We start from the raw sequence: 24,441 nt of genomic DNA, 5'->3' as shown, positions 1-24,441 counted from the left end.
ACAATGTGAAATGGTCACCATGTGAACACAGTGTGATCTCAGTGTGTTTTCTGTGTGGACCAACTATGTTCAAATCACACACCATTCACACAGTTCTCATAGTCTGGAAATGGTCACAATGTGAAATGGTCACCGTGTGAACACAGTGTGATCTCAGTGTGTTTTCTATGTGGACCAATCACACATCATTCACACAGTTTTCATAGTCTGGGAGATGTCACAATGTGAAATGGTCACCGTGTGAACACAGTGTGATCTCACTGTGTTTTCTGTGTGGTCAAATACTCCACGATTTCGCAGTGTGTTCACAGAGTGGCAATTCACACTGTGGAATGACCACAGTGTGTTCACAGTGTGTTCTCGGTGTGAACAGACACTGTGGACAATCCACGGTGAATTCACAGTGTGTTCACAGAGTGGCAATTCACACTGTGGAATGACCACAGTGTGTTCACAGTGTGTTCTCGGTGTGAACAGACACTGTGGACAATCCACGGTGAATTCACAGTGTGTTCACAGAGTGGCAATTCACACTGTGGAATGACCACAGTGTGTTCACAGTGTGTTCTCGGTGTGAACAGACACTGTGGCCAATCCACGGTGATTTCACAGTGTGTTCACTGTGTGGCAATTCACAGTGTGCAATTTTCACTGTGTGTTCACAGTGTGGTTTCGGTGTGATCATAGTGTGCACACTATGACCACACAGATAACACACTGTGGTGACTAGGGGGAATTTTCATAAGGGATGTCTCATTTATCGGGCCCAATTAATAGTATTATGTACTACAATGTATCTTTTGCTCAAAAAATATTGGTTAAAGTGGTCACTTTTGCCTCAGATCGCACCACAGAGCATCTAGAATCCAATTTTTCTCCGGGGCCCTTAAGCGGGCCCTGAACCCCACGCCTCAAGAGCTTCGCGCTTCATGCTCGCATCAGTTCTGATCAAGGTATGTCCCCCCCCCCCCACTTTTGAAAAGCGATTTACACCCCTGGTTGGTAGTGCAATTTGACAACAGGACTTATACCTAAGTGAGTATGGCGAAACAAAATTAGAAAAATGATACGAAAAATAGGGATATACCGGTAGGAATAGTCCACATGCATAGGTTGGCAGCAAGGGCGGATCCAGGGGGGGGGGGCAAGGTGGCCATGCCCCCCCAAAAAAGAAACCTTTTTTTTTTTTTACGTGACATTCCAATAAAGGCAGGCAATGAGTACATCACCATCTTTTCCTCAAAAAAACATTGATTAAAGTGGTCAGAAATTGCCTCAGATCGCACCACAGAGCATCTAGAATCAAAAAAAAATTCGGGGCCCTTAAGCGGGCCCCGAACCCCACGCCGTAATTTTTTTCCCCACTTTTTTGGGGGACTAACAATTTTTTTGGCCCGCCAAAAAATTGTGTTCTGGATCCGCCCTTGGTTAGCAGATATTACGTAGGTCACACTTCGGACAAACTTCACACTTTTCCCATTTGCTTTGATTTTGCTGTAATCCTGCTCCGGGAACAGTAACTGGACCTTGCCCTCCCACTTTTAAAAGTGTTCCGCCGCCGATGATTCCAATAATTGAATATTCGAATATTCGACCTTGCAATCGATCGAATATTCGAATATTCGGTTATTTGGCCATTCCAAATTCCCTCAAAAGCAAAAATATGCCACACATGTACATTGTACATGTAGTCAACGTACGTGAGCACGTCAGCATGCCATGTATGATTTCTTCACAGGTAGGTCAAGTATTTGACAACAATCAGTTGTTCTTCAGTCGTCAGTAATTTAAAGATTAATAATCACCAGAGAAGCTACAGTGAAGGATTCCTTGTTTGCATGGGGGACGTATTAAGCCGTGAACCCCAAACAAGGCGGGTGGCGTCAGCTATTGTGACTCTCCGACCCTTAACTCGCAAACAGGACCCGGGCATATCTATTACTGGAAGCTTCTTGAAGTCTACAAAACGGTGTACTTCCTAGTCACAGTATTGAAGATAAAAAAATCACTTTTATAGTAATAACTCGCACTTTTGTCACCAAGAATTGAGGAAATGATTTTATATCATTTTAAATAAACTTACTCTCAACAACCAAAAACTCCAAGAAAAAAACCTATGATATGTAATGTCTTTATTCAATGAAATATGGGTCTTTGAATTGTAAATGCATATTTAAGTTAATGCAAATAATGGGCGTGGGCGCGGCATACACACGCCCCAGCTTGACACGTGCAAAGCAGTATTTCCTTGTTTGCCCACAGGGGATGTATTATAAGCCGAGCTCCGGCGGGCGCATTGTTGGCGGGCGCATTGTTGGCGGGCTAATTAGGGCACAGGTGCGCTGACCCGGTTCTTTTGTCTGGCTAAGTGCGTGCTCTGGAGATAACTTTCTAATAGATAGGCCACTAAAAGGTTTGGATATTCCAACTTGCAAAATTTTGATACATTTTGTCTAGCTGTGGTTTTCTATGCTGGGAATCAGGGGTACGGTGCGGTGTGGTGAGTTGACCGCAAAGTCTGTCTGGCGAAATAAATGAGAGCTCTTTTGAGTTTGAAATCCTCTCTGTTGTCTGCCCTTTTTCTTGCGTTTTGCTCGACTTGGAGGACATAAGCCAGAGGTTCTTGCTATTATTACTGAAAGTATAATTGCTGAACTAGTTTTTGAAGTGTTTATGTATGTTTTATTTGTGCAAATATTGGGTGCAATTAGCAGACTAACCCAGCGAACTAAGCTGACGGACAGCGAACGAAAATGTGTTCGATAAAAGGGTGCTCTGATCAGTTGAGAGAACTAGATTATTTTGTACATGTACATGTATCTAATTACGGAGGCATTGAGGCGAACATCTAACAGCCATAATAAATTTACCCCTAAAAGTAAACAAGAAATTCTTTTAGAAAAATCCCAGACTCCGTAACGTAAATGAACCAAGGTTTTTAAAACGTTTTAATGTAATGTTGGGGTTCATGACAAGTTTTCTACAACACCGCCACGTGCTGTGGGCAGCATACTGCGTGCAAGGCGATTCCTTATAACCACGTGCATTCGACACGATTGAACAGGCGATGGAAAACTTTGGGGGGAATTGGCTTCGCTGTATCAGTGTAATGTACCGCTTCTTGTGCGACCCTGTGCGAGCAGTACGTCCTCAAAATAAGTACATGAAAACGGAAAATACAAAGGCCCACACAGAAAAAAGAAATCAAGTTCTTTGCATGAGATTGCAGAGGTCTTCTACATCGATGTTGGCATGCCATTTTCGCGATGTCAATAGCCGACCCAGTAAGCCCCTCCCAGCGCACGTGGGCAAATTAACACGTGCTCCTCTCCAATGCCATGCTGCATTTTCCTATGCTGCACACATGCACATGTAACACCAACGCGCGGGGAAACTTGCCAGGACCGCATCGGGGAAAACAGCGGCGGTTTTCTTTTGAAAATAGGGATTGTAAATAGGACAACAAACAAAAATATGGACAACGGAAATGTTACTACTCATGCTAGAAGTTTGATATGAAAAGGTGTCAGGAAGTGTTTTGTGAAGACATGAAAGACACAATGTCTTGTTTATCTTGTCGGAAGCATCAGCGATTGGTGTTGCAGTCCGGCGTTAAAAAAATGGGTTGGCTTTACTGCAAGCACTCCCAAAGCAGAAGTAATATATGTATGGCATTATTGCTTGGCATATATACAAGCTACTTTTATGGGGGGTTTTGGCATTTTTTCCACCTTTTTATTTCATTGCATATCACCACCGAATATTCTTATTATAAATAAATATTAGAATATTTGATTATCGATCGAATATTTGAATATTCGAATATTCGGCACAGCCCTATTTCAAGGTAGGTCAGAAAATTTGTATATTTGAAGTATATTTGGGAACTTTTGGGATTTTTAGGAACTTTGCGTAAAGTTTTCGAAATTTTTATCCATTCCCTTCAGATTTGGCTGATCGAGATTTCACTGTATATATGAAAGTTGCTCGTGACTCCGACTCCGACTTGACCTTTGTGTCTCATGACTCGGATTCGACCTGCATGACTCTGGACTCGGACTCGGGAGAGGTGACTCGGACTCGGACTCGATGTTTCGTGACTCAAATACAAGTCTGGAAATGCATGGGTGGGGTACTTTGGGCCAATTACCAACACTTTCTTAGGTTTAAGTTACTCACCGATGGTAACTTGGTATCTCAGGCTGGTGTGCTCATCATCAATGAAACCAAGTACATCTTCCCATTCAGCGATAAAATATTCATCTTCCACATGGACAAAGACACACCTAACAAACATGAGTGGGGCACTATGGACACCATCTATGTTTGACTGACTCACCAATGGCAACTTGGTATCTCAGGCTGGTATCCTCATCATCAATGAAGCCATCATCTCCCCATTCAGCAATCAAGTATTCATCCTCCACATGGACAGAGACACGCCCAACAAACATGGGCGGAGTGGTATCCACTACTATTGGACCAACCACCTGCAACAGGCAAAATAACCAAATGTGACAAAGTTTATGTTAATGCATACTTTCAAATGCTTCTTTTAAAACTGTTAAAAACTGTTCCTTGCTGTTTCTTTGGCGAGCCAATATGTTGCTCCTTCCCTCTCAACACTCAATTGGGTTCCGAGTCACACATAGCCATAGTACATTGAACAATTAGGCATTTACAGTGCATGCTGTCCAAGTCTAGAAGCTTTTGGGGTTTTTATTGAGACAAGGATAATTCTTTACACTTCATCTACCTTCCATATGTGTGTACTTGCCATCCACAGCCGAGTAATTCAGCCTATGGCTAATTCTCATCAACAGTCAGTCCATTACATACCTTGAAGGTAGATAGCTGAGCCTTGTTGATGGCCTTCAGAACCAGAAAGAACACAGCTCCCTGGCTGATATGTGGATGGTACATCAAAAAGTGATCATGACCTGATGTTGACATGAAGGTCACCAGGTCAGGGGTCGGGTTTGAGGGGTCACTGCTCAGACCTATCTCATAGTCATAGATGGAGCTCTCTGTATCGATTCCTCCAGTCCATGAGATGGTCAACTGTCATTGACAACATGACATTAATACCATCCACAATTACTACATCTAATAATGGTTTTTGTTTTCAAATCTCTTTCACAGTACTACAGTATACTGCTTTTATGGAGTATATTTACATAAGCCGCATCCTCATGTATGTAAAATGTTACAAGAGAGAGCGTCAACACCACCTTCATTGTGAACTGTCTTCATCCAGATATCTGAGAATTGCTTTCCACCTTGGGACAATGGGTCGAATACATAAAAACTGGCAATGGCTTATGAGAAGAAGTACCGAGCAAAAGCAAAAGCTTATCAGGCAGAAGCAAAAGTAAAAGCAATTGCTTAAAAACATATACATAACCTTTTGCTTTGACTAACAGCTTTTTCTTAAGCTTGCATAGCAAATGCATAAGTTCTGAACAATAGCGCTCTTCGTCCAGATGTGCGCATACGGCGTGAATAATGTAAAAGCTTTTTAGGGACGCATGTTTTGCTTTTTATTCCCACACACCAAGTAGCAAAGAAAAGAAAGTGAGGGCACTTCTTGATGTCAAAGCATCAATTGCTACAAATACTGGAGGAAAACATGGATGAGAAAAAAATATTGAAGAGAAGGTAGCCAACATGAAAACACAGGTCAAAGAAAACAGATGCAAAAAATGATGATAACAGTTGATCTTGTCTGATAAGCAAGAGCAAAACCTACCGTGTGGGAAACTTGAAACACTACAAGCAAATGCTTATTTAATGGCAAAGCAAAAGCTTGTTTTTATGTATCCATTTTAAGCAATTGCTCATCTGGGAAGCATTTGCTTGCAAGAAACAAGTTGTTACTTTTGCTTCACCATAGAAGCATTTACTTGTCAGCAATTGCTTATTTTTATGTATAAAAATGTAAGCAAAAGCCTAGAAAAAGCAATTGCTAGTTTTTATGTATTCGGCCCATTGTCTCTGATTAATTCGGGCCCTGCTGAGCAGATCATATATACGTACATGTTTGTCTATCGGAAGGAAGAACTTCTGCTCAATGGGCGAAATCCAGACACAGTCTAGGTCTCCTTGTAGTATTGCTGAAGAGTCATTGCTACCAGCTATCTCAGGATAAACTGACAAATCATCTACCAGAGCGGCCATGGAACTGTGCGCAAGAAAATCCAAACTCACGTGAATACACAAGGCTTTCAACTGAAGTATACTTATCAAATATATGATTTCATCACCAAACTTTGCATAGGTACAAATCAGAATGTTGGAGAGGGGCGATTGCATTAAAATGTAGTGCTGAAGGACATAAGCATCATTATCTTGAACCCGATTTGGTAGATGACTTAGTAAAGGTCAGTGTCAAGAAGCATGAGTCTTATCAGAATGCTCAACTGCTTCAGTCTCATGTGCATACCTGCAGTCACTGGACGCATTCATCAGCTCCATCTTCCGGCGATGCTCATTGATGAACCACACCCGACCCTCAGCATCCTTGGCCAGACCAGGCCACATCCGAGCATAGCTGATAGCAATCTGGGTCAGCTCTGGAGGGCTGGTATCGATGACAACACCGTCAGAACAGACAGCTGCTGAGGGTTCCAGGGCACGGTTGTAAGCGATGACAGTGATGTAGTACTGGCCAGGCGAGGGGGCTGTCCAACTGGCATGCGTGGCGGTTGTCTTTGTCATCTTAAGAAATGATGGAATTCTAATAATTGGTGTTGCTGAAGTGGAGGACTGACTTGTAAAGTTATGTCAAAGCAGTGTGAAGGATTACAATTTGGAAGTCACAGCAATGTGAATCACAATGGGATATTAAAGATTTGAGTATTGCTTATATCAAGGACAAACCACCAACCCACATGCAACTTACATCATTCATGGCACTGCCGACTGTTGTATAGCCGGTCCTGCAGGAGTCATCAAACAGATACTGATAGAACTTGACCCCACTCTCCTTGTCAAAGAAGCCCTCCCAATGAGCCGAGAGGTCACTGCCCTCCTGATAGTCTATCTCATTGGACCCAGGTATCCCATCATGCACCACACCAGCTTGAGGAGCAGAGGCATCCACCGTTATCTGTGATTCATCAGCAATAAGGATTTGAGTTCAGTTGAATATTTGGACTGCATTACAACATTTATTTGGAATTTCTTTGAATAAACATACCTTGATTGTCTGAGTAGTTGCTAGACTTGCTTGGTTGGTCACCGTCAGGGTGATGTAGTAATCATAGTCATGGGTACCAATGTGCATTGTTGGGTGGAAACCATAGTCTATTGCATAACAATCACCGAGTGGGACACACATACAGCTGACGGGATCACAATCCTCAGTGTCCTGTGTAAAAAAAGCAAACAATAACAGCAAACTTTCCTGTGTCAAGCCATACATTTACAATTGCAAATGGGATGCAAGTCTGACATAAAATACAACACTATAATATTAAACAACTGTAAAGTTTTGCGTTCAGGAATTACCGTGTTGATTTTCATGGCCGCCAAATTCCGGCTGCCATGTATCTCTGTGCCAGTGTGGTTGTCAAAGAGACGCCACTCAATGGTGTGTATACCACTGTGAATGTCATATGTCCTGAATTCAACACTGTGGAAAAATGAAAGAAACATAGCCTTGAGATAAAAAGACACAGAGTTTGTTTATACACGTGCATTCCTATGGAAGCTACGGTAAGTAGGGCCCCTCATATCCACCTCACTCCTATCTCTTCAGAAGGTACACATGTGAAAAAAGGGTCAAATCATTTCGTCTCAGGGGTATTAGAAATTGCATTCCTTAATTTGCATCGGCTCGATCAAGAAATATTTAAACGCTTGTAAATCTAAGCATAGCTGTGTAATTTTTAAAATACATTTTGCAGGTGCAAGATGTATTTTCTATTTGTTAGGTATAGCTTAATCAATCGCAGATCATCTTAGCATCACCTAATGAAAAATAACATAGAATTCCTACCTCATCTTATCCAGATCCTTTGAATTATGAACGGCTAGATTCACCTCCCCGTCCCGTACCAGCCAGAAGTTTTCAATAACAGGCGGGGATGAATCAGCGTGCACCAACACACTGTCTCTCACAAAGTGACCAGCCAAATCCCTGGCCTCCACCCAGAACCGAATGGAATCACCATCAACAAGGGTCAGGTCATAGGTCGCCTGTGTGTTTGTGCCTTCACTACTCCAGTGGTCCGAGTTGTCGTCACTCACGATGACAGTGGTTCTGCCACCGCTGTGGTCGATGTCGTGTACGACGCGGAATTCTGTCACACCGAGGGTGTTAGGGATGGCTGCACGGCCACGTTTCCCAAAGTTCTGGTCATAATCTATAGGAGAAACTCAAACAGGTGTAGTGTTTTAGAAAGCCCCAAAAAGTTGCAAGGCGCGCGTGCTCCATTATACGTTACAAGAGATGAGTAAAATTGACAAGGGCACGATTTATACCTGTAACTTTTGGGAAACCTAAGCATTGCTCTATCAGATGAGCTACTGTTGGCAGTTTCTCAATTTTGCTAACAGTTTCACAATTTTGTTAACATCTGAAGAAGAAATATTTGAAGAAAATCTATTAAATTACCTTGTTGTTTCCCATATAATAGAACTTATGATTACCGCCTCACATCAAAGCAACATTTGCCAACTCACCAGAATCGATGGTACCAGCAACATAGGAGCCAATTGGTTTCAACAATCCTTGGTTGTGATGAGGTGCATTCATAAATCGGTTCGTCCAATCAAGCTGCACGGATGTCATCCCTCCGCTTGAGTCTAGACTGGTCATCCACACGTAGTTGGTTTCTGCAGTCGCGGAGACAACGCGCAGAGAGGAATCATCCTGAAGGGTGACATCGTGTGGATCGTCATCAAAGAACACAAAGCGTCTGCTGAGTCGGACATTGCCTGCATTGTCAACAACACTCAGGACGATGGAGTACACACCTGTACAGATGTAGAGGAAAAGATACAGCTCGTCTTATATTCTTCTTTACAAGGTGTATTGAAAGTGTTGGAAATTGAACAGAACAAATTTATAAATTTGGACTTGTTTTGATTTTTGGATTGAAAAGTTTTTATTTTTTGACCTAAAAGGTATTTATGAATGAATGGTTCGTTACGGGTAATTATCAGCATCCAAACTCCAAGCTATCTTAAACATAGTGTTTTAAACTGGCCAGGCACACAGTATTCTCTTAACACATTTTTTGAAAGAGGCTTAATACAAAATAACCCTTCCAAATGCAATTCGTTGTAAAAAAAAGTACAAGGTACATTTTGAAAGGTACAAGGTACATTCTTGGGGAGTGTGTGGCCTAGTGGTTAGGGTTCGTGACTCATGATCAGAGGGTCAGGGATTCGAATCCAGCTGCTGGCCATATATTGAGTCCTTGGGCAAGGCACTTCACCCCAACTTGCCCCTCTCCACCCAGGAGTATAAATGGGTACCGGCATTAGCTGGGGAGTAACCTGCGATGGACTAGCATCCCATCCAGGGGGAGTAGAAATATTCTCAGTCGTTTCATGCTACTGAAACCGGAGATAAACGCCGGCCTGATGAGCCACATTGGCTCGGGACAGACTTTACTTTACATTTTGAAACATAAAAATTTACAAGATTTGCTCAAATGAACTTGAATTGTATTATTTGTCAAGGATTTTTGAAAATATGGTAACAAGGTATGATATGATAACAAATTTAACGCTCGATTTGCAAAAAGACTTAACGTACCAACATGGGGCAAAGTGATGCTCTGACTAGAGTCGGTCACTCCACTATAAACGGCTGGACTGTCAAAGACTTCCGTCATCTTAATGCCATGACTACCAGATAGCTGGCGTACTTGCAGCTCGTACTCCTTGATGCCAGCGAGACTGTCTGCCCAGCCTTGCCAGGTGACAATTATCTCTGCCTGTGAAGAACATGAAACCAAACATTTATTCATTAATGCCCAAGACAGTTTACCCATTCCCATTGGTCAAGAGCCTGTCACGTGGCCGGTCTTAAAGATAGTTGGGTGGGAAGATGGGGGTATCGTGCACCCTTGGAAATCAACTTCTAATCAACGTCTCTCTAGATCGGAAAAACATTCTTGGTTTTTCCAGCATCTTCAAGCCCAAAACATGAAACAAGTCAGTTTAACAATATCTGCTATAACATTCTAACCCCCAAAATCCACTTACTACTGAAAATTGCAGCAAGAGCAAATGTTGTACATTCCCTTTCAGTGTCTTGCCCAAGGGCATAAACACCATGTTCCTAGCTGGCAGGGTATGAACCCATATACCATTGTACAAAAACACCGTAACCACTGGAACTTAGCATTCTACATTTGAATGGTAACTTACAAAGTAACGTGCTAATAGAGATTATAACACCTCACCCACAGATTCTGTGTCTTGATTGGCCGAGAGCGAGTCACATGATACTTTTTATTTTTGCTATCTTTCTGTGCACGGCCAAAAGTACTATACCCGTAGCAACCAAAGTACTTTACCATTAGCAACCAAAGTACTATTTCCACGGCACGGTATTTGTGTGCAAATACATGCTGGTCTGCGCGTTGCGCGTTTTGTTCCAAAGAGAGCGCGCCAAAGAGTTGGGTTCAAACATTTCGCGAAGGGGAGGTTTGGAAGAGAGAAATACATGTTCCACCTATTTTGTATTGAAGTTTATTTCAACTGTGTTCAGATTTAAATAATTTAAAATATTAAAACCAAGCAGAATCTGTGGGTGAAGTGTTATAAAACAAATATTGAATGCTTTATCGCGTGGTGAAGTAAAACTAGCCTGCCTCGGTGATCCATGGAGCATTCTATTTTCCCTCAGCTTCGCCTCGGGAAAATAGAATGTCCATGGATCACCTCGGGAGGCTAGTTTTACTACACCACTCGAAGCATTCAATATTTGTATACTGGAAAAGAGCACTCTTTGGAAACTAAAGTTATAGAATGACCCATATACATCAATATATATCCAATTGTATTTTCCTATTTTCAAGAGCAATTTTATGTTTACAATAAAAACCATGATCAAAATTCATAAGGCATATGCTCAGTGGATTGTGGGTTTGTGTGATCTAGCGGTGGAGCACAGGATTCATAATCGTGAGGTTGTTGGTTCGAGCCACGCCGTGGCCATGAGTGTTGTGCCCTTGATGAGTATAAGGCGCTTTACCTCAATTACTCCTCTCAACCCAGGTGTTAATTGGTACCGGCATTATTTAATGCTGGGAAGGCAACAAACTCGCTGTGGAGGAGGTGTGGCAATCCCCTCCCCCCCCCACAGCGGCATACGAGTCTGGCCCAATCGCTAACGAAAGAGAGATGGGCACTCCGTTCCTCTTAACACAGGTTCGTCCACTTTACTTTAGTGGATTATGTACTTGAGCGAAGACATTGAAGCTGGATTTGACCCCTGATCTGCTGAACACCATATGTGGCTGGCGCTCGACCAAAATAGGCCTAAGACCTAATGACGTCACGCTTTGTTTACGTCGTGCACTTTCCTATGAGAACGAGGTGGTGACAATTGGCTGGCGTCCCCACCTGGCTCCCATAGAATAGCGCACATGTAAACAAAGCGTGACATCATTAGGTCTCAAGACTATTGAGCTATCAGCCCTAGGTTGGCAGTCTCCCAGTTCAAATCTTTGAGTCTTTGATCAAAGGTGCTAGTTAGATAAGGTGTGGAGCGCTGTGGTTTAATGGTTACGGTGGTCGACTCACGTGCCGTGGTACGTGGGTTCGAACCCTGGCTGGGAACATGGTGCTTGTGTTCTTGGGCAAGACACTTTACTACAATTGCCTCACTCCACCCATGATATTTGTGGTACCTGTAAAGGTAGAGACCAAAATGCGTTGATCTCAAGCTGCTGCACAAAGTGGTCTCATGGCCTGATGAACAGTGGTAATAATTAGTGTGAAGCGCACTTTGAGACCTTTGGTATAAGGCACTATATAAGCACCATATTAGTATTACATTATTATTATGCCATAAACCCATCATGCCATTTATCCATTCAGGATTTAGATTATGTTTGGTCCACACTAACCTGTGATGTAACATCATTCCCTGCATACAGCATAGTGGTTCTACATCCACTGCCAACATCCACACAGTGGTAGGGGTCAACAAAGTCAAAGGTGAAAGTTGAATAGCCGGAGGTTGTCCTGCCATTGTAGTGTCGTGTGATGATGCTGTTTGAATGGTCCCTGTCATAGAGTTTCATGTACCCGCCACTTGTGGAATATACATCATACCTCAGGCTGTAGTATACAAATGAAGAAATATAAACAAACACACATACTTTAGACATGAAAATATAACAATCTGAAGAAAACAGCTGATAGACCTTTATCATGCTGCCACCATTTCAGTCATGTTCCCTGTATCCAATAACAGTACAGAATAATAATGTCTTTGTGGAAAAAGGAACCAGGCTATGTTTCCTTCCAGCCTCGCTTTGGTTACATTGATCTGAATGGGGGAAAAATCAAATGGCTGCAACATGATAATGGTCTATTGAAACTGATTCTATATACCACTGCAATGTTGTCATTTGAACCATGGAGCAAGGAACTGAAGGAGTCAGAACTCCCCTACTTCAAAGTGATTATGATCGTCACTGCGCTCGAAAGCAACAATAGAAAGTACCTGGCGGCCAGCTTATTCAGTTGCTCACTACCCTATTGAGATCCGTGCTCACTAATGCTAGAAGAAAGAGTCTGCATTGCGTTGTGGATAGCACCATGGTATTTTACGCAGGCGCACTTGTCATACATCCAAAATTGAATGATTTTGAAAGTGTTTGTTCAGAGTTGGCTAAAGACTGGCCCACAATGTGGACAACATAACTGAAACAATCATTTCATGACAAACAAAATATGCTCTATATCCCTTCCGTCGGAAACCTTAGGAAATTTCCCAAAATGTCATATTTCATGAATGATGTATTGCCAATAAAAAAATCAAAAAGACATGATAACTTATCGGGAAAAAAATCGATTTATCTTCAAATAACAGGAACAGATAGCGCATTCAAGGGCCAACAACTGCACATCGAGAACTTGATTTCATTACTCACATCTAACAACTGCGCAGTTGTGAAAATCTAAAAACGTGATTATAGGGAGGTTGTTGGTTACTAAATGAAAAGGCGGTGACGATCATCGTGTTCAAAGGCCGCTTGCAGTCTCGCAATGAATGGTCCAGGATTGCGGTCACAGTGCTGTAGCTACGGACATTCCCGAGGGATTGGAATGTTAATGGTCAAAAATGTAAATCGCCGAAGAGTTCTAACTCCTATTCCTTGCTCAATGTTTGAACAGAGTAATTCTTGCATATTCTGAAACAATCTAAACTGTCCTAATCATGTATAATATCTTTCTGAACAAAATTATTTCTACAGGCTGGAGAATTTGATAATAATGCAACTGATAAACCTGTATGAATTAAAGCATTACAAAAATGTGTTTCGAATTTTGCAGCTAACGAAATTTGCTGAGTCCTTACACTCAAATTATCCAAAAAAAATGGATTTTTCAAGATACATTGTATTCTCTTACCCCAACGATCTGTCCTAAACCTCTTTACTTCAAAGGTTATTTTCATGCAACTTTTTATCTAAAACATGTGAATGTTGCTCTAAACATCACAGCACAGGCAAAAAGTTGTTATCATTAAGTAAAATGTTTGGCATTCTGATCACACTACGTGTTTCTAATGGGCTTACACATCTCCTGTAGCTGGTGTCCAGGAGTTGTAGTTCAAGTTGAATGTCACTTGACAGGATACCAGGTATGTTGCCGGATTGTTTTGATTGAAAGAATTACGAGTTGTCGATGTTGTACAAGCCTGCGAGCCCACTGAATATATCATACGGTAACCCCCTAATGCATGAAAAAAACACAAAGGGCAAAAAACTAATATTGATTTACATCACCCTGAAGCAAATTCATCTATGAATAGGTTAACTGTGGCACCCCTGCTAAATGCATCAGATTCAAACCAGCCAACCGATCCCATCAGCTCGGTGGTCGAGTGGTAAGACATCTGCACTACAAAGCAGGAGGTCGTGGGTTCGAGTCCCATCCGAGTGATTTTTTCCAACTTTCACTCGGGAGGTAACACATTTGAATATACAGTGTTTATACATAGGTGAATGGCAAAAACCTAATATTGATTTTTATACAACACCTGAATAAATCCCCGTCATCTGATTGGTGGATCATTGATGACATGTTTTTGAATTATTCGTCCCAACGCACAGCGCGCGCGGCGCGCAGCGCAGCGCACAGTGCAATGGAAGTTTCATTGCATGTTGAATAGAACTTCCATTGCACGGTGTCACCGCTGCTGGCAGTGGCGCTGTTTTAAATCGAGATTACTTGAATATGATGGTTCTCAACCTGTTGAACAGTTTGCATAAATTAAATATGATGAACTTCCTTGTCAAACTTTCAAACAGTTTTTAACCTGAATAAATTGGCTATTAAAAGTCAACCAATCAGATGACAAGGATTTATTCAGGTGTTATATAAAAAAAATAATGAATATTTCACGTTCGTGCAATAGAAAGGATAATTTCATTCGGTGACAGATGAAATGTTCCATTCCACTCGGCTTCGCCTCGTGGAATGGAACATTTCATCTGTCACCTCATGAAATTATTCTTACCATTGCACTCACAAACATTCATTATTTGTATAAAATCACAATATTATTTTCTGGTATTGATTAAAGATAAAATATTAACCTTATCAAAATGTGAAGGTTGTACAAAATATGATTTCCGTGTGGCCTAAACAATAGCTTGTAAATTTATTCATATACATGTAGGAATGTTTGGTTCAAAAACATAACTAAAGAAAGACTGAAGGGAATACGAAGAGTACATGCCTGCCCTGCCCCCCCCCCCCCCCCCCCCCCCCCCCCGATTAAGAGAAGAAAACCTTTATTGTCTATTTGAAGCTGACCATGATCAGTACCCATTCATTCCACCCCCTCCAACAAATACCCTACTGCAAAACTGGACCCTAGATATGCCACTTTGTTGACTCTGCAAATATGGGGAGTAATGAGTCAAAAGAAGGCACATGTACTTAATGGGTGTCTCTGGGTGTGTCGCTTTCGATCTGAATCGGATTTTTAAGCTCTGGCAACAGAGCTTCTACCAGTCACTCGGGTTTCGGTTGGTCGGTCCCCCCAAAAAGTGACCAAAAACGAACCCCCAAACTCACCCACAAACCTGTAAGTACCAAACTGTAACTGTCCAAAACAGCAAACAAAAGACATTAAATACTTGCCGAAACTTTTGGGTAACAATTTGTTACATTATATTGTTTATGAACTTTTCTGATTAGAGGCAAGATACTTGTGGTAATGTTATAGTCACATGGTATTTTTGTGCGCTTCGAACTTCGAAAATTTTAAAGGGGGCTTCTACCTGTGACTATACATCACCCCTGCCTCTGGCCCTGTGTCAGTTTAATGAGTCTCCAGGGGATATAGACCTTTGCATTATGAAGGTTACTATTATTTTGCATTGTGACTTTCAACAAAATGGGAATTAAATCCTCATTTCAAAAAGCGCAATCAGGACCAAGTGAGTAATTGTATCAATTCATGCAAGACTTTCATGCAAGAGGGCCAGAGCTTATTGTGCTGTCGCACTTGTTTGATGGAGAATTGTAACTTGACTTACGATTCACAGCGGCTGTCACTCTAGCACCTACAACACCAAACCGAATGCTTTGGATGTATGGATGTCCACCGCCACTATAGGCTGGTAGTCCTGTAGGCTTGTACGAACTTATCCAGTTGGCTCTGATGCTTGTGAAGTCTCGTACGTTGGTGTAGACAGTGTCTGTACTGCCCTGGACAGAGGGAGATTCCCTAGTTGTTGTCCCCTTGACCAAAGTGGCACGGTGCTCTGATAAGACTGGTGCTTGACTGCTGCCCACTGCAAGACAAGAGTTAGGCTGTGGCTATGGCTATATGTAGCAATAATGCAGGGGTCTAGGGGAAGTGGATTCAGCTGCTTGACATAGGCACCTGTATGATTGATAAGACTGGTGCTTGACTACTGCCCATTGCAGGGAAAGATTAAGGCTGTGGCTATGGCTACATGTAGCAAGAATGCAGGGGTCTTGGGAAGTGATTTCAGCTGCTTGCCATAGGCACCTGTATGATTGATAATAGACTGGTGCTTGACTGCTGCCCACTGCAAGACAAGAGTTAGGCTGTGGCTATGGCTATATGTAGCAATAATTCAAGGGTCTAGGGGAAGTGGATTCAGCTGCTTGCCATAGGCACCTGTATGATTGATAGGTCCGGTGCTTGACTACTGCCCAATGCAAGACAAGAGTTTAATAGGCTGTGGCTATGGCTACATGTAGCAATAATGCAGGGGTCTAGGGGAAGTGGATTCAGCTGCTCGCCATAGGCACCTGAATGATTGATAGGTCTGGTGCTTGACCAGTGCAAGTATTCAACGCAGATGATAATGCAATGGGATCCGTTCACATTGCCCCTCAACCACAAGAATGGGAGAGTGCCAAAACTGGTAGAGAACTCAATGCCGATGATAAACTGATGCTCACACGAAGCCCTGCCTTTGTGTACATTTGGAATACAATCAATCATGCGTGCTTTGCAATATACACACAAACCAGCGTGTTCTATGTGGTGTGTCCACAGACACAAACACATAGCCTGATTGCCAGGTCCTATTCGAAACTACACGCACATACCGTGATCTGTGCAGTGCCAAACTAAAATCCAAACTATGGGCAAATTAATTCACCTCTTGGTATAGGGATCTTACACACAGTTGAACTATTTCAGTAAAAAAAATCCATGAAGTTATTTTTCAATTGTAAAAAAAATCCCTTGTGTACTAAGTATGATTGAGATAGATTAAAATACAATAAGCTGCACAACTTTTTAATGCACACTGTGAGTAAAACAACCTTTTTTTAACTCAACAATTTATTATGTTCCGTATGTAAATGTACATGTATGTATTGTACTAAATGTGTATTAGCATTGAACGTGCGTTGCATCAACAAACGTTTTGCCCATACTTTGTCAAATCACAGTTTTACGCGCACGACTGGCGGTCTTTGCGTTTATATGTCTGTGGGTGTGTCCCATCAAAAGTGGCAACAAAGAATCTTCATGATCTTCTATTTTTGTCCATAAAATAACAGCAAAGTGTTCTTCACTTTCTGCTGCACAGTACATTCTTGGGTCTCTTGTATGACAGTTACATATTTCCTTGGCTCAGATATAAAGAAATGACTTCAAGACTGTCTTTGAAAGGAAATTGAAGGAGATTGAACTTGGGGAGTCAGGTTGTTTCAAGAGTGTTACTTTCCTCACCTTCCACCGCTGTGACCCGGGTTCGAATCCCGCCCGGGCCAATATGTAGATTGGGTTTTCAGTCCTACATGATTCCGTGGGTTTTCCCCAGAATATTCTTCTGGGCTTTTCGTCCTACCTCTAAAACTGTAATTTCTTCTCATTCACTTCTCTCTACAGGTTTCTTCAGGCCTTCGAGCCTACAGTGCCTAGGGCGCTATTTGGGGAATCCTTGGTTTCAGTACCAGAAGTAGTAAATACAAAATAAATCAAACAAATAAATAAAAGTGAGACAGGATTTTATTGCTAGACACGATCTCACCTCCATACCAGTTATTATTAACCTCTACTGATTTCTCACTCACATGTTCTGCAGTCAGTTCCTGAGAAGCCACTGCTGCATCTGCACTGGCCGTTTGTGCAGGATCCTGGGAAGCAGGCATTGCTGTTACTCCTCCATGAACATTGCTCTGACAAATAGTCATTCAGACAAGAGAAATAATTGATATACAGGCTCTAAAAATTATGCACACACCATGTTCTTAATATTGTAACGAAAATAACAGTCATGATTAATTTCCAGTAATCACGCTTTATTCGTCACTCTGATAAAATGCAGGTTCTTTTCTCATACCTTAATTGATAGGACTTGTGTAAGATAAGAAATAAGTTCCCAGTCAACAACTAGTATTTCATTGAGAAGAATTGCCAATACAGTTGGCCACGTATTGATAATAGGGCCTATGATAAACTAATGGTAGAGTAACTGTTAAATGAAATGACTTACCAGTACACAAGTTTAAAAAGCTCTCTAGGTCAAGACGTTAGGGTTATCGTTATTAATGGGTTATGACCAATCAAGCATTGCACTATGTACGCGCCCAAACGCTACAAAAGACGAGCCCAGTCAGGGCTCGGTGTTCACATCGTGACTGGTTCTGGCCCGGTGAGGAACTTCCCCTAGAATAAGGAGCGCGTCTTACTCAACGTTCGATTGCAATGCACACTGGTGCTCTACCTCATCGTTATACAATTGTACGCATCAGGCACAGGGTGTGCTGACAACCATTATTGTTCTTTGAAGAACGGCTCGATCTCTCCATGAAGTCAGAATTCTTGTCTAGTCTCTAGTCATTTACTAGTACTTGAACCAGTAATTTCACGCCCATTACAATATTCAAAAGCTCATTAATTGTTCGTGCAAATCTCATTCAGTGGACCAGCTTTATTCCCGATCAAGCTTTAGTCCCAGTTTCCAACTGGCTAGTACATGTAATGCTTGTCTGGTCTGTTTCAAATATTCTATATTCAACTGAATCCAAGTTCAACTGTATAAAAATGCACAGCCCTTAGAGAAGCAAATAATGTTCCCCATACCCCAATCCTCTCTCTACTGCAGCCACCTATGGTTGACATACATACTTCTGCATTGTCTCATGTCATCACTCTTCTTATAGGCTGATCCACGCGCTGAGCCATAGTCACCATCACATCGGTAACATTTCTGGTTTGAAGATGTGCTGCAGAACACTTCAAGGCAATTTGCGATAGCTGTACATCCTATGAACACCAAAAAAAGAATTGTGTTCCTGAATCATCCAGACATGCACCCAAGTCTGATGCAATGGGTGAGATTTTATTCAAGATGGAGTGATTAAACAGGGTAAGGCCAGCGGCGTAGCCAGAGAGGGAGGGGCATATGGAATGCCCCCCCCCTCCACCAAAACATGTTGCCCCCTCCCAGTCTGCCCACCCACTGGCAACTTGTTAGCCTACATTAGTGACCATGGTTACGGGTTTATTCCGGATGCAGTGACTCAACAGGAAAAGGTCATCAGCATAGCCAAGGGGAAGGGGGCCCGTAGGGGTCATGCAACCCCACCCCCTCGCAGTCCGTGAATTTTCTTTTCCCAAACTACATATCCACAAACATGGTTGTTTAGCGCCCTCTACAATACTTTTATGATACGTACGCAGGTATATAATTTTTTTCCAGGGTTTGGAGAGCAGTGCGATAGGTCATGATGTTGCACCGCGAGATTGTGGGTTTGAGTCGCAGTTTTGAGCCTGAATTTTTCCTTTTCTAATCTGAGGCTTTGGAGGATTTTTTTTTTAAAGGGAAATAAAGTTTGAATCTCGTTAAATTCAAATTTATTTCTTTTTTCTAATTTTATATATTTTCTTCTCATGTTTTTTGAGAAGTAAAGTCCAAAATGCCATAGCGTACACCCCCATATGCGGATGTTGTTTGGGGAAGAAAAATTCACCCCCAGTCCGCCCACCCACTGGAAATTTGTTAGCCTATAAGTTTCAATGGTGGTGGGTGTATTCAAGATGGGTTTATTAAAGATGCACTGATTAAACAGGGGGAAGCAAAGCCAAGGGGGAGTGGCCGTAGGGGACGCCCCCTCCCCCCACCCCATTAACATCAAGGCCCCAATTCACCCCCATTCGCTGTGATCGCGCGCGAAAGGTTTTTGTACTTGATTTCAATTTACTGTCCAGTTAAGAGTGCCTTACCTGAATGGCTACGCCGCTGGGCAAGGCAATCTTTAAAAGTAAAATTTAAAAGCCTATTAAAAGCCTATTTGGCCCATCAGGCAGGCGTTTATCTTCGGTTTCAGTGGCATGAATGTCCGAGAATATTTGTACTCCCCCTGGATGGGATGCTAGTCCATCGCAGGTTACTCCCCAGCTAATGCCGGTACCCATTTATACTCCTGGATGGAGAGAAGCAAATGGGATGAAGTGGCTTACCCAATGACGCAACTAAGGCCGGTAGCTGGACCCGAACCCCTTACCCTCTGATCATGAGTCACGAACCCTAACCGCTAGGCCGCACTTCCCCTCTTTAGGCACTCTTTAAACTTGACAGTAACTTGAAATCGACTTGATTTCAATTTACAATCAAGTACACATTTTTCAGATATTAAAAAAACACACTTTGTTTTCAAATCTTGAATCCATTTATGGCTTATTTGGCTAGAGGAGATTTGTATGCCCTTGAGTTGAGAGACTAAAGCTCAAAACTGGTACTTGTTCTGCCTCAAGGATATCGAATCTTACAGTTACGAGGCTAATTTTCATTGGGTTTGAACAGGGGGGTTCTAATTTAAATGATACTGAAGCTAGATATAAAACCAAACCCTGAGTAGGAGTAAGCTCAGGTTTGTGAAATATTAAGTTATGGTTTTAGTGATCAACACACCACATATTGCGGAGTGCTGTGGCCTCATGGTTATTAAAGGGCATTGGATTTGTGGTCTGCGGGTAAAGCTGCAGGCTGTGGGTTCGAGTCCAGCCTGGGGTCATGGGGCGTGTTCCCTTGAGCAAGGCACTTTGCCACTCATTGCTTCTCTCCACCCAGGAGTAAATGGGTGCCTGTGAGGGCAGAGATGGTTATTGTGATTGAATTAGCTTCCTTGCGCCTAACAGGCTGCATTGAGCTGTATACTCCCCAGGGAGCTGAGATGGTATTTGGAATGTTTCATGGGCCCAATGAGCAGGGGTAATAATGACGTAGCACCTTGAGCACAAGTCCTGGTGGATACGTGCACCTTATATATATATATATATATACCCACTCATTTTATTATTATTAAGGGAATAAATGTGTGCTCCTGAGGTTTTTATCACTCTGTTTAAGACCGCTTAGAGTCTGGGTGCTGATAATTACCCGAGCCGGGTGCTGATAATTACCCGAGCCGGAGGCGAGGGTAATTATCAGCACCCAGACTCTAAGCGGTCTTAAACAGAGTGATAAATACCGACCGAGCACATATTTATTCCCATTCATAAATACCTTTTCGGTAAAAAAATGTCAAATAATTCGTTCAAAAAATCCCAATTTTGTTCAACAAGTTTACTTCATGCTTTTTGAAACGTCCCTCTAGCAAAATAATGGAGTGTTCAGATGGCGAGTAAGATGTAAACAACCCTTTTATGGAGATTGACGCGCGCGTAGCATGTTCTGCCCGATGTTGTACAGAACGCACCTGGGGCGTTGCGTTTTGAATTTAGAACTATAAAATTCTGACTCGCTGGTAGTGTTGCGCATGCCTACGTGAGGATTGTGAACGTTCAACCAATGAAACGGTAAGAGGCACTGGATTTTTAGGAGTCCACATTTTATTGTGACACTGGAAAAGTGTTTAAGACCAGCTGGCCATGTCTTTATCATCCGTTTAAGACCGGCCACGTGACGGGCTCTCGACCAATAGGAATAGCTACACTGTCTGAGGTATTTATGAATACATATTTAAACTGACTTAACCAAAGTGAGATAGTTGGCTGGCTACTTCAATTCCCTGAATGATCATGTTGAATCCTCCCAGCATGGCTGTCAGAGATTTCCTGTTCATTAGGCCTATCCGTTGAGAAAAAGAGTCTGATGTCAGTAGTCTATGATCAAAATATTCAAGTTATATCAAGAAGTCTTTCTGTCATAACAACTTACGATTACATCGTGGAGAGTAGAAGCCTCGATTACAGTCGCTGCAGTAGTCAGGACTTGTGCAATCCCCTCCATTGGGACACGAATCAGTATGACCAAAACAAATGGCTTGGTAAGAAATGAGAAAATAAATCAATGAATGTATGATACTTACAGGCATAATTGATTTGATGAACATTTGTGTGTGAGCTTGGTTGGTTACTTGGAAGGACTTCCACAAGGGAGCATAACTAGGAGGCCAGATACACAAACCCCCTTCTCTTAGCGATAAGTGTTACTGGATTCTTTTACGTGTGTTAGGCTTACAACACACGGGACCTCCGGCTTAACATCCCATCTGAAGGACGAAGCAATAATGGTTAAGTGCCTTGCTTAAGGGCACAAGTGTCCGGGCCCGGGCTCGAACCCGCCTCACTGTTGCCTAGCTGAAACACCAGAACATGAGTCCAGTGCTCTTAACCACTAGGCCATATGACACTCCAGAGCTGTTTAAAGCTAAAGCATATAATATAACACTAGTCCGATAATTTTGGACTCTCAATACTGTGTAATGAGAGTCCCAAAACTTAAGGTATTGAAAACATGCAATACCAGAAAACAGACTGGCACCTGAAACAACCAGACCAACACCGCTTCAGTACTGCATCAATCAACCATGCCAACAGAATTTAAGAAACATTTGGCATGAACCGAGAACAAGTCTCAATTTACTACACATTTCTCCTCAGTCAGCCACCAGACTAATGTCACTGAATGAAGAAGTTGGTCTTTTCAAACAATTGGACCATGGTTGGACCTGTACCAGTCTAGTCTTTAGCCTCATTTTGAAATCACTTGACTTCCCTCTCATGTGCAAAATATTGAAGAAAAATCTCCTTAATTCAAACATTGAATTTAGTCTGCAAACTTGGTTGGTGAAATACTGAGGACCTTTCCTTTGCCCAGTGGAATTTTTTGGAGAAATTTGCTGGCTAATGTGAGTACAGTTGGCCTAATTTAGTTTTGCACATTTCAGAGCACTCCAGAGCCCTGTCTGTAATAACACCTGAGGCAATTAAATTAGAAAAAAACCCAAAATCTTCTAAAAAACTTGGTCAAAACAGTCAACTTACGGGTTGTGCAGCCACTTGATGTACTTCCAGTCCATCCTGTGCAACACCGATAGCAGGTTATATCCCTGTATGATAGGAATAATCCTGAATATGATTTTGACCATTACATGTACTGGGGAAGTGCGGTCCCTAAAATCTTCAAATCAGCCATCGATAAAGTCCGGGAACTGGCTTCAAGCGACACTACACATACCTCACGAACCTCTGCCAGGAGAATAAAGGAACTGACAAAAGCCAACCATGATCTCCACTGGGAAACACACCTACAAGAGCTACAAGTTCATTCAAAGCTATCGGACATTATCCAGTTGGAGAGTGAATCCAAAGCCTGGCAGCGAGTGCGTTATTCTCTCCCCAGTGGCCAGCTAGCATTTCTACTCAGAGCAGGATGCGATACCCTACCCACCCCCATGAACTTGACAAGATGGCGCATCCAAGTTGACCCAAAATGTCACCTGTGTCATAAACCTAGATGCACGCTTGCTCACATACTGAGCGCATGTGAAAAAGCCCTGAATTTGGGTCACTTCACATGGAGACACGACTGCGTCCTCAAATGTCTTTCAAAATACCTGTACGATCATGTGGACCAGGAATCGAACTTGACAGTCGACCTCCCAGGTATGTGTGTGGAATCCAGTACTATTCCAGTCGCAATATGCACAACCAACCTTCGTCCGGACATCTTTCTACATAGCGGGCACACAAGCGCCGTTGTAGGAGAACTGACGATCCCAAACAACTCCACAGTAAACCTGGGGAATGCTAAATACCAAGGACTGGTGGCGGACTTAATAAAGGGATCTCGAATGTGACTGTCATATTGGGTTCTTTTTTCCTTAAATTTAAAGGTGGGCTCATTGGTTTTTTTTGTCAGCAAATTATACTCTCTGATAGAGGCTCCCTAGGTTGGCTCGTAGTTGAGCATCTTCGGGCCCTTGAATACATGGGCAATTTCTCCTTTTCATAAGCTGATTTTGTGGGTTTAAAAAAAAAATTTATTGCTCATCGGGCTACATATCAATGCTTTCAGGAAACCCTTTTCCTCCGATGTTAGGGTTTTCTTTTTTAAGTTTTAAGTTTTTAATTCCAGTCCATGTTAAAAATTTTTGTGGATATGATCTGTGACAGTTTTATCGGTAATTTTTTTTTTTTTTTAATTTTACTTATACATGTAGTTTCTATTGTTGTTTTTTGGAATATAGGGAGTTTGAGTGTGATTAGCCATTTCCACTCCCCTTAAAGTTTAGGCGCTCCATTATAATATTATAGCCTAGTAGCCATCCTTTGCAAATGTAAGTTCTGTGCATAATTCAATTTCTTTATATAAGTTCCCTAGCTTGACTGGAATTTGAGCATCAAATAAGGCCTTTGAATGTGCAATTGTTTTCCCTTTTTTTTCTATCTCCAGACAGTAGGGTTTATGTGTTTATTGCAAGCATTCTGTACATGTTGAATCTCTCCCCCCTTTTTTTTTT

At 42.1% G+C, this 24,441-nt stretch overlaps 1 protein-coding gene across 1 annotated transcript in view; it reads right to left on the bottom strand.

The window, feature by feature from the left end:
- Window positions 1–23,205, bottom strand: part of LOC119733220 — a 31,181-nt gene extending 7,976 nt beyond the window's left edge. Inside the window, exons 1-17 of the mRNA XM_038206809.1 lie at window positions 23,166–23,205; window positions 21,855–21,959; window positions 18,821–18,958; window positions 17,764–17,868; window positions 15,741–15,998; window positions 13,770–13,926; window positions 12,090–12,303; window positions 9,767–9,947; window positions 8,686–8,979; window positions 8,000–8,366; window positions 7,510–7,633; window positions 7,199–7,369; window positions 6,902–7,108; window positions 6,443–6,717; window positions 6,037–6,181; window positions 4,840–5,061; window positions 4,340–4,490 (exon numbers count right to left, since the gene is read on the bottom strand). Coding sequence (XP_038062737.1) covers window positions 4,340–4,490; window positions 4,840–5,061; window positions 6,037–6,181; window positions 6,443–6,717; window positions 6,902–7,108; window positions 7,199–7,369; window positions 7,510–7,633; window positions 8,000–8,366; window positions 8,686–8,979; window positions 9,767–9,947; window positions 12,090–12,303; window positions 13,770–13,926; window positions 15,741–15,998; window positions 17,764–17,868; window positions 18,821–18,958; window positions 21,855–21,959; window positions 23,166–23,205 — 3,154 coding nt within the window. The remainder of the gene's footprint in view (window positions 1–4,339; window positions 4,491–4,839; window positions 5,062–6,036; window positions 6,182–6,442; window positions 6,718–6,901; window positions 7,109–7,198; window positions 7,370–7,509; window positions 7,634–7,999; window positions 8,367–8,685; window positions 8,980–9,766; window positions 9,948–12,089; window positions 12,304–13,769; window positions 13,927–15,740; window positions 15,999–17,763; window positions 17,869–18,820; window positions 18,959–21,854; window positions 21,960–23,165) is intronic.
- Window positions 23,206–24,441: the final 1,236 nt, after the last annotated feature.

This window comes from Patiria miniata, unplaced genomic scaffold, assembly GCF_015706575.1.
Source record: "Patiria miniata isolate m_02_andy unplaced genomic scaffold, ASM1570657v1 HiC_scaffold_1, whole genome shotgun sequence".
In the NCBI taxonomy this organism is placed as follows: domain Eukaryota; kingdom Metazoa; phylum Echinodermata; class Asteroidea; order Valvatida; family Asterinidae; genus Patiria; species Patiria miniata.
Note: the sequence above shows the minus strand (reverse complement) of the source record. Positions and strands in the feature narration are given on the sequence as shown.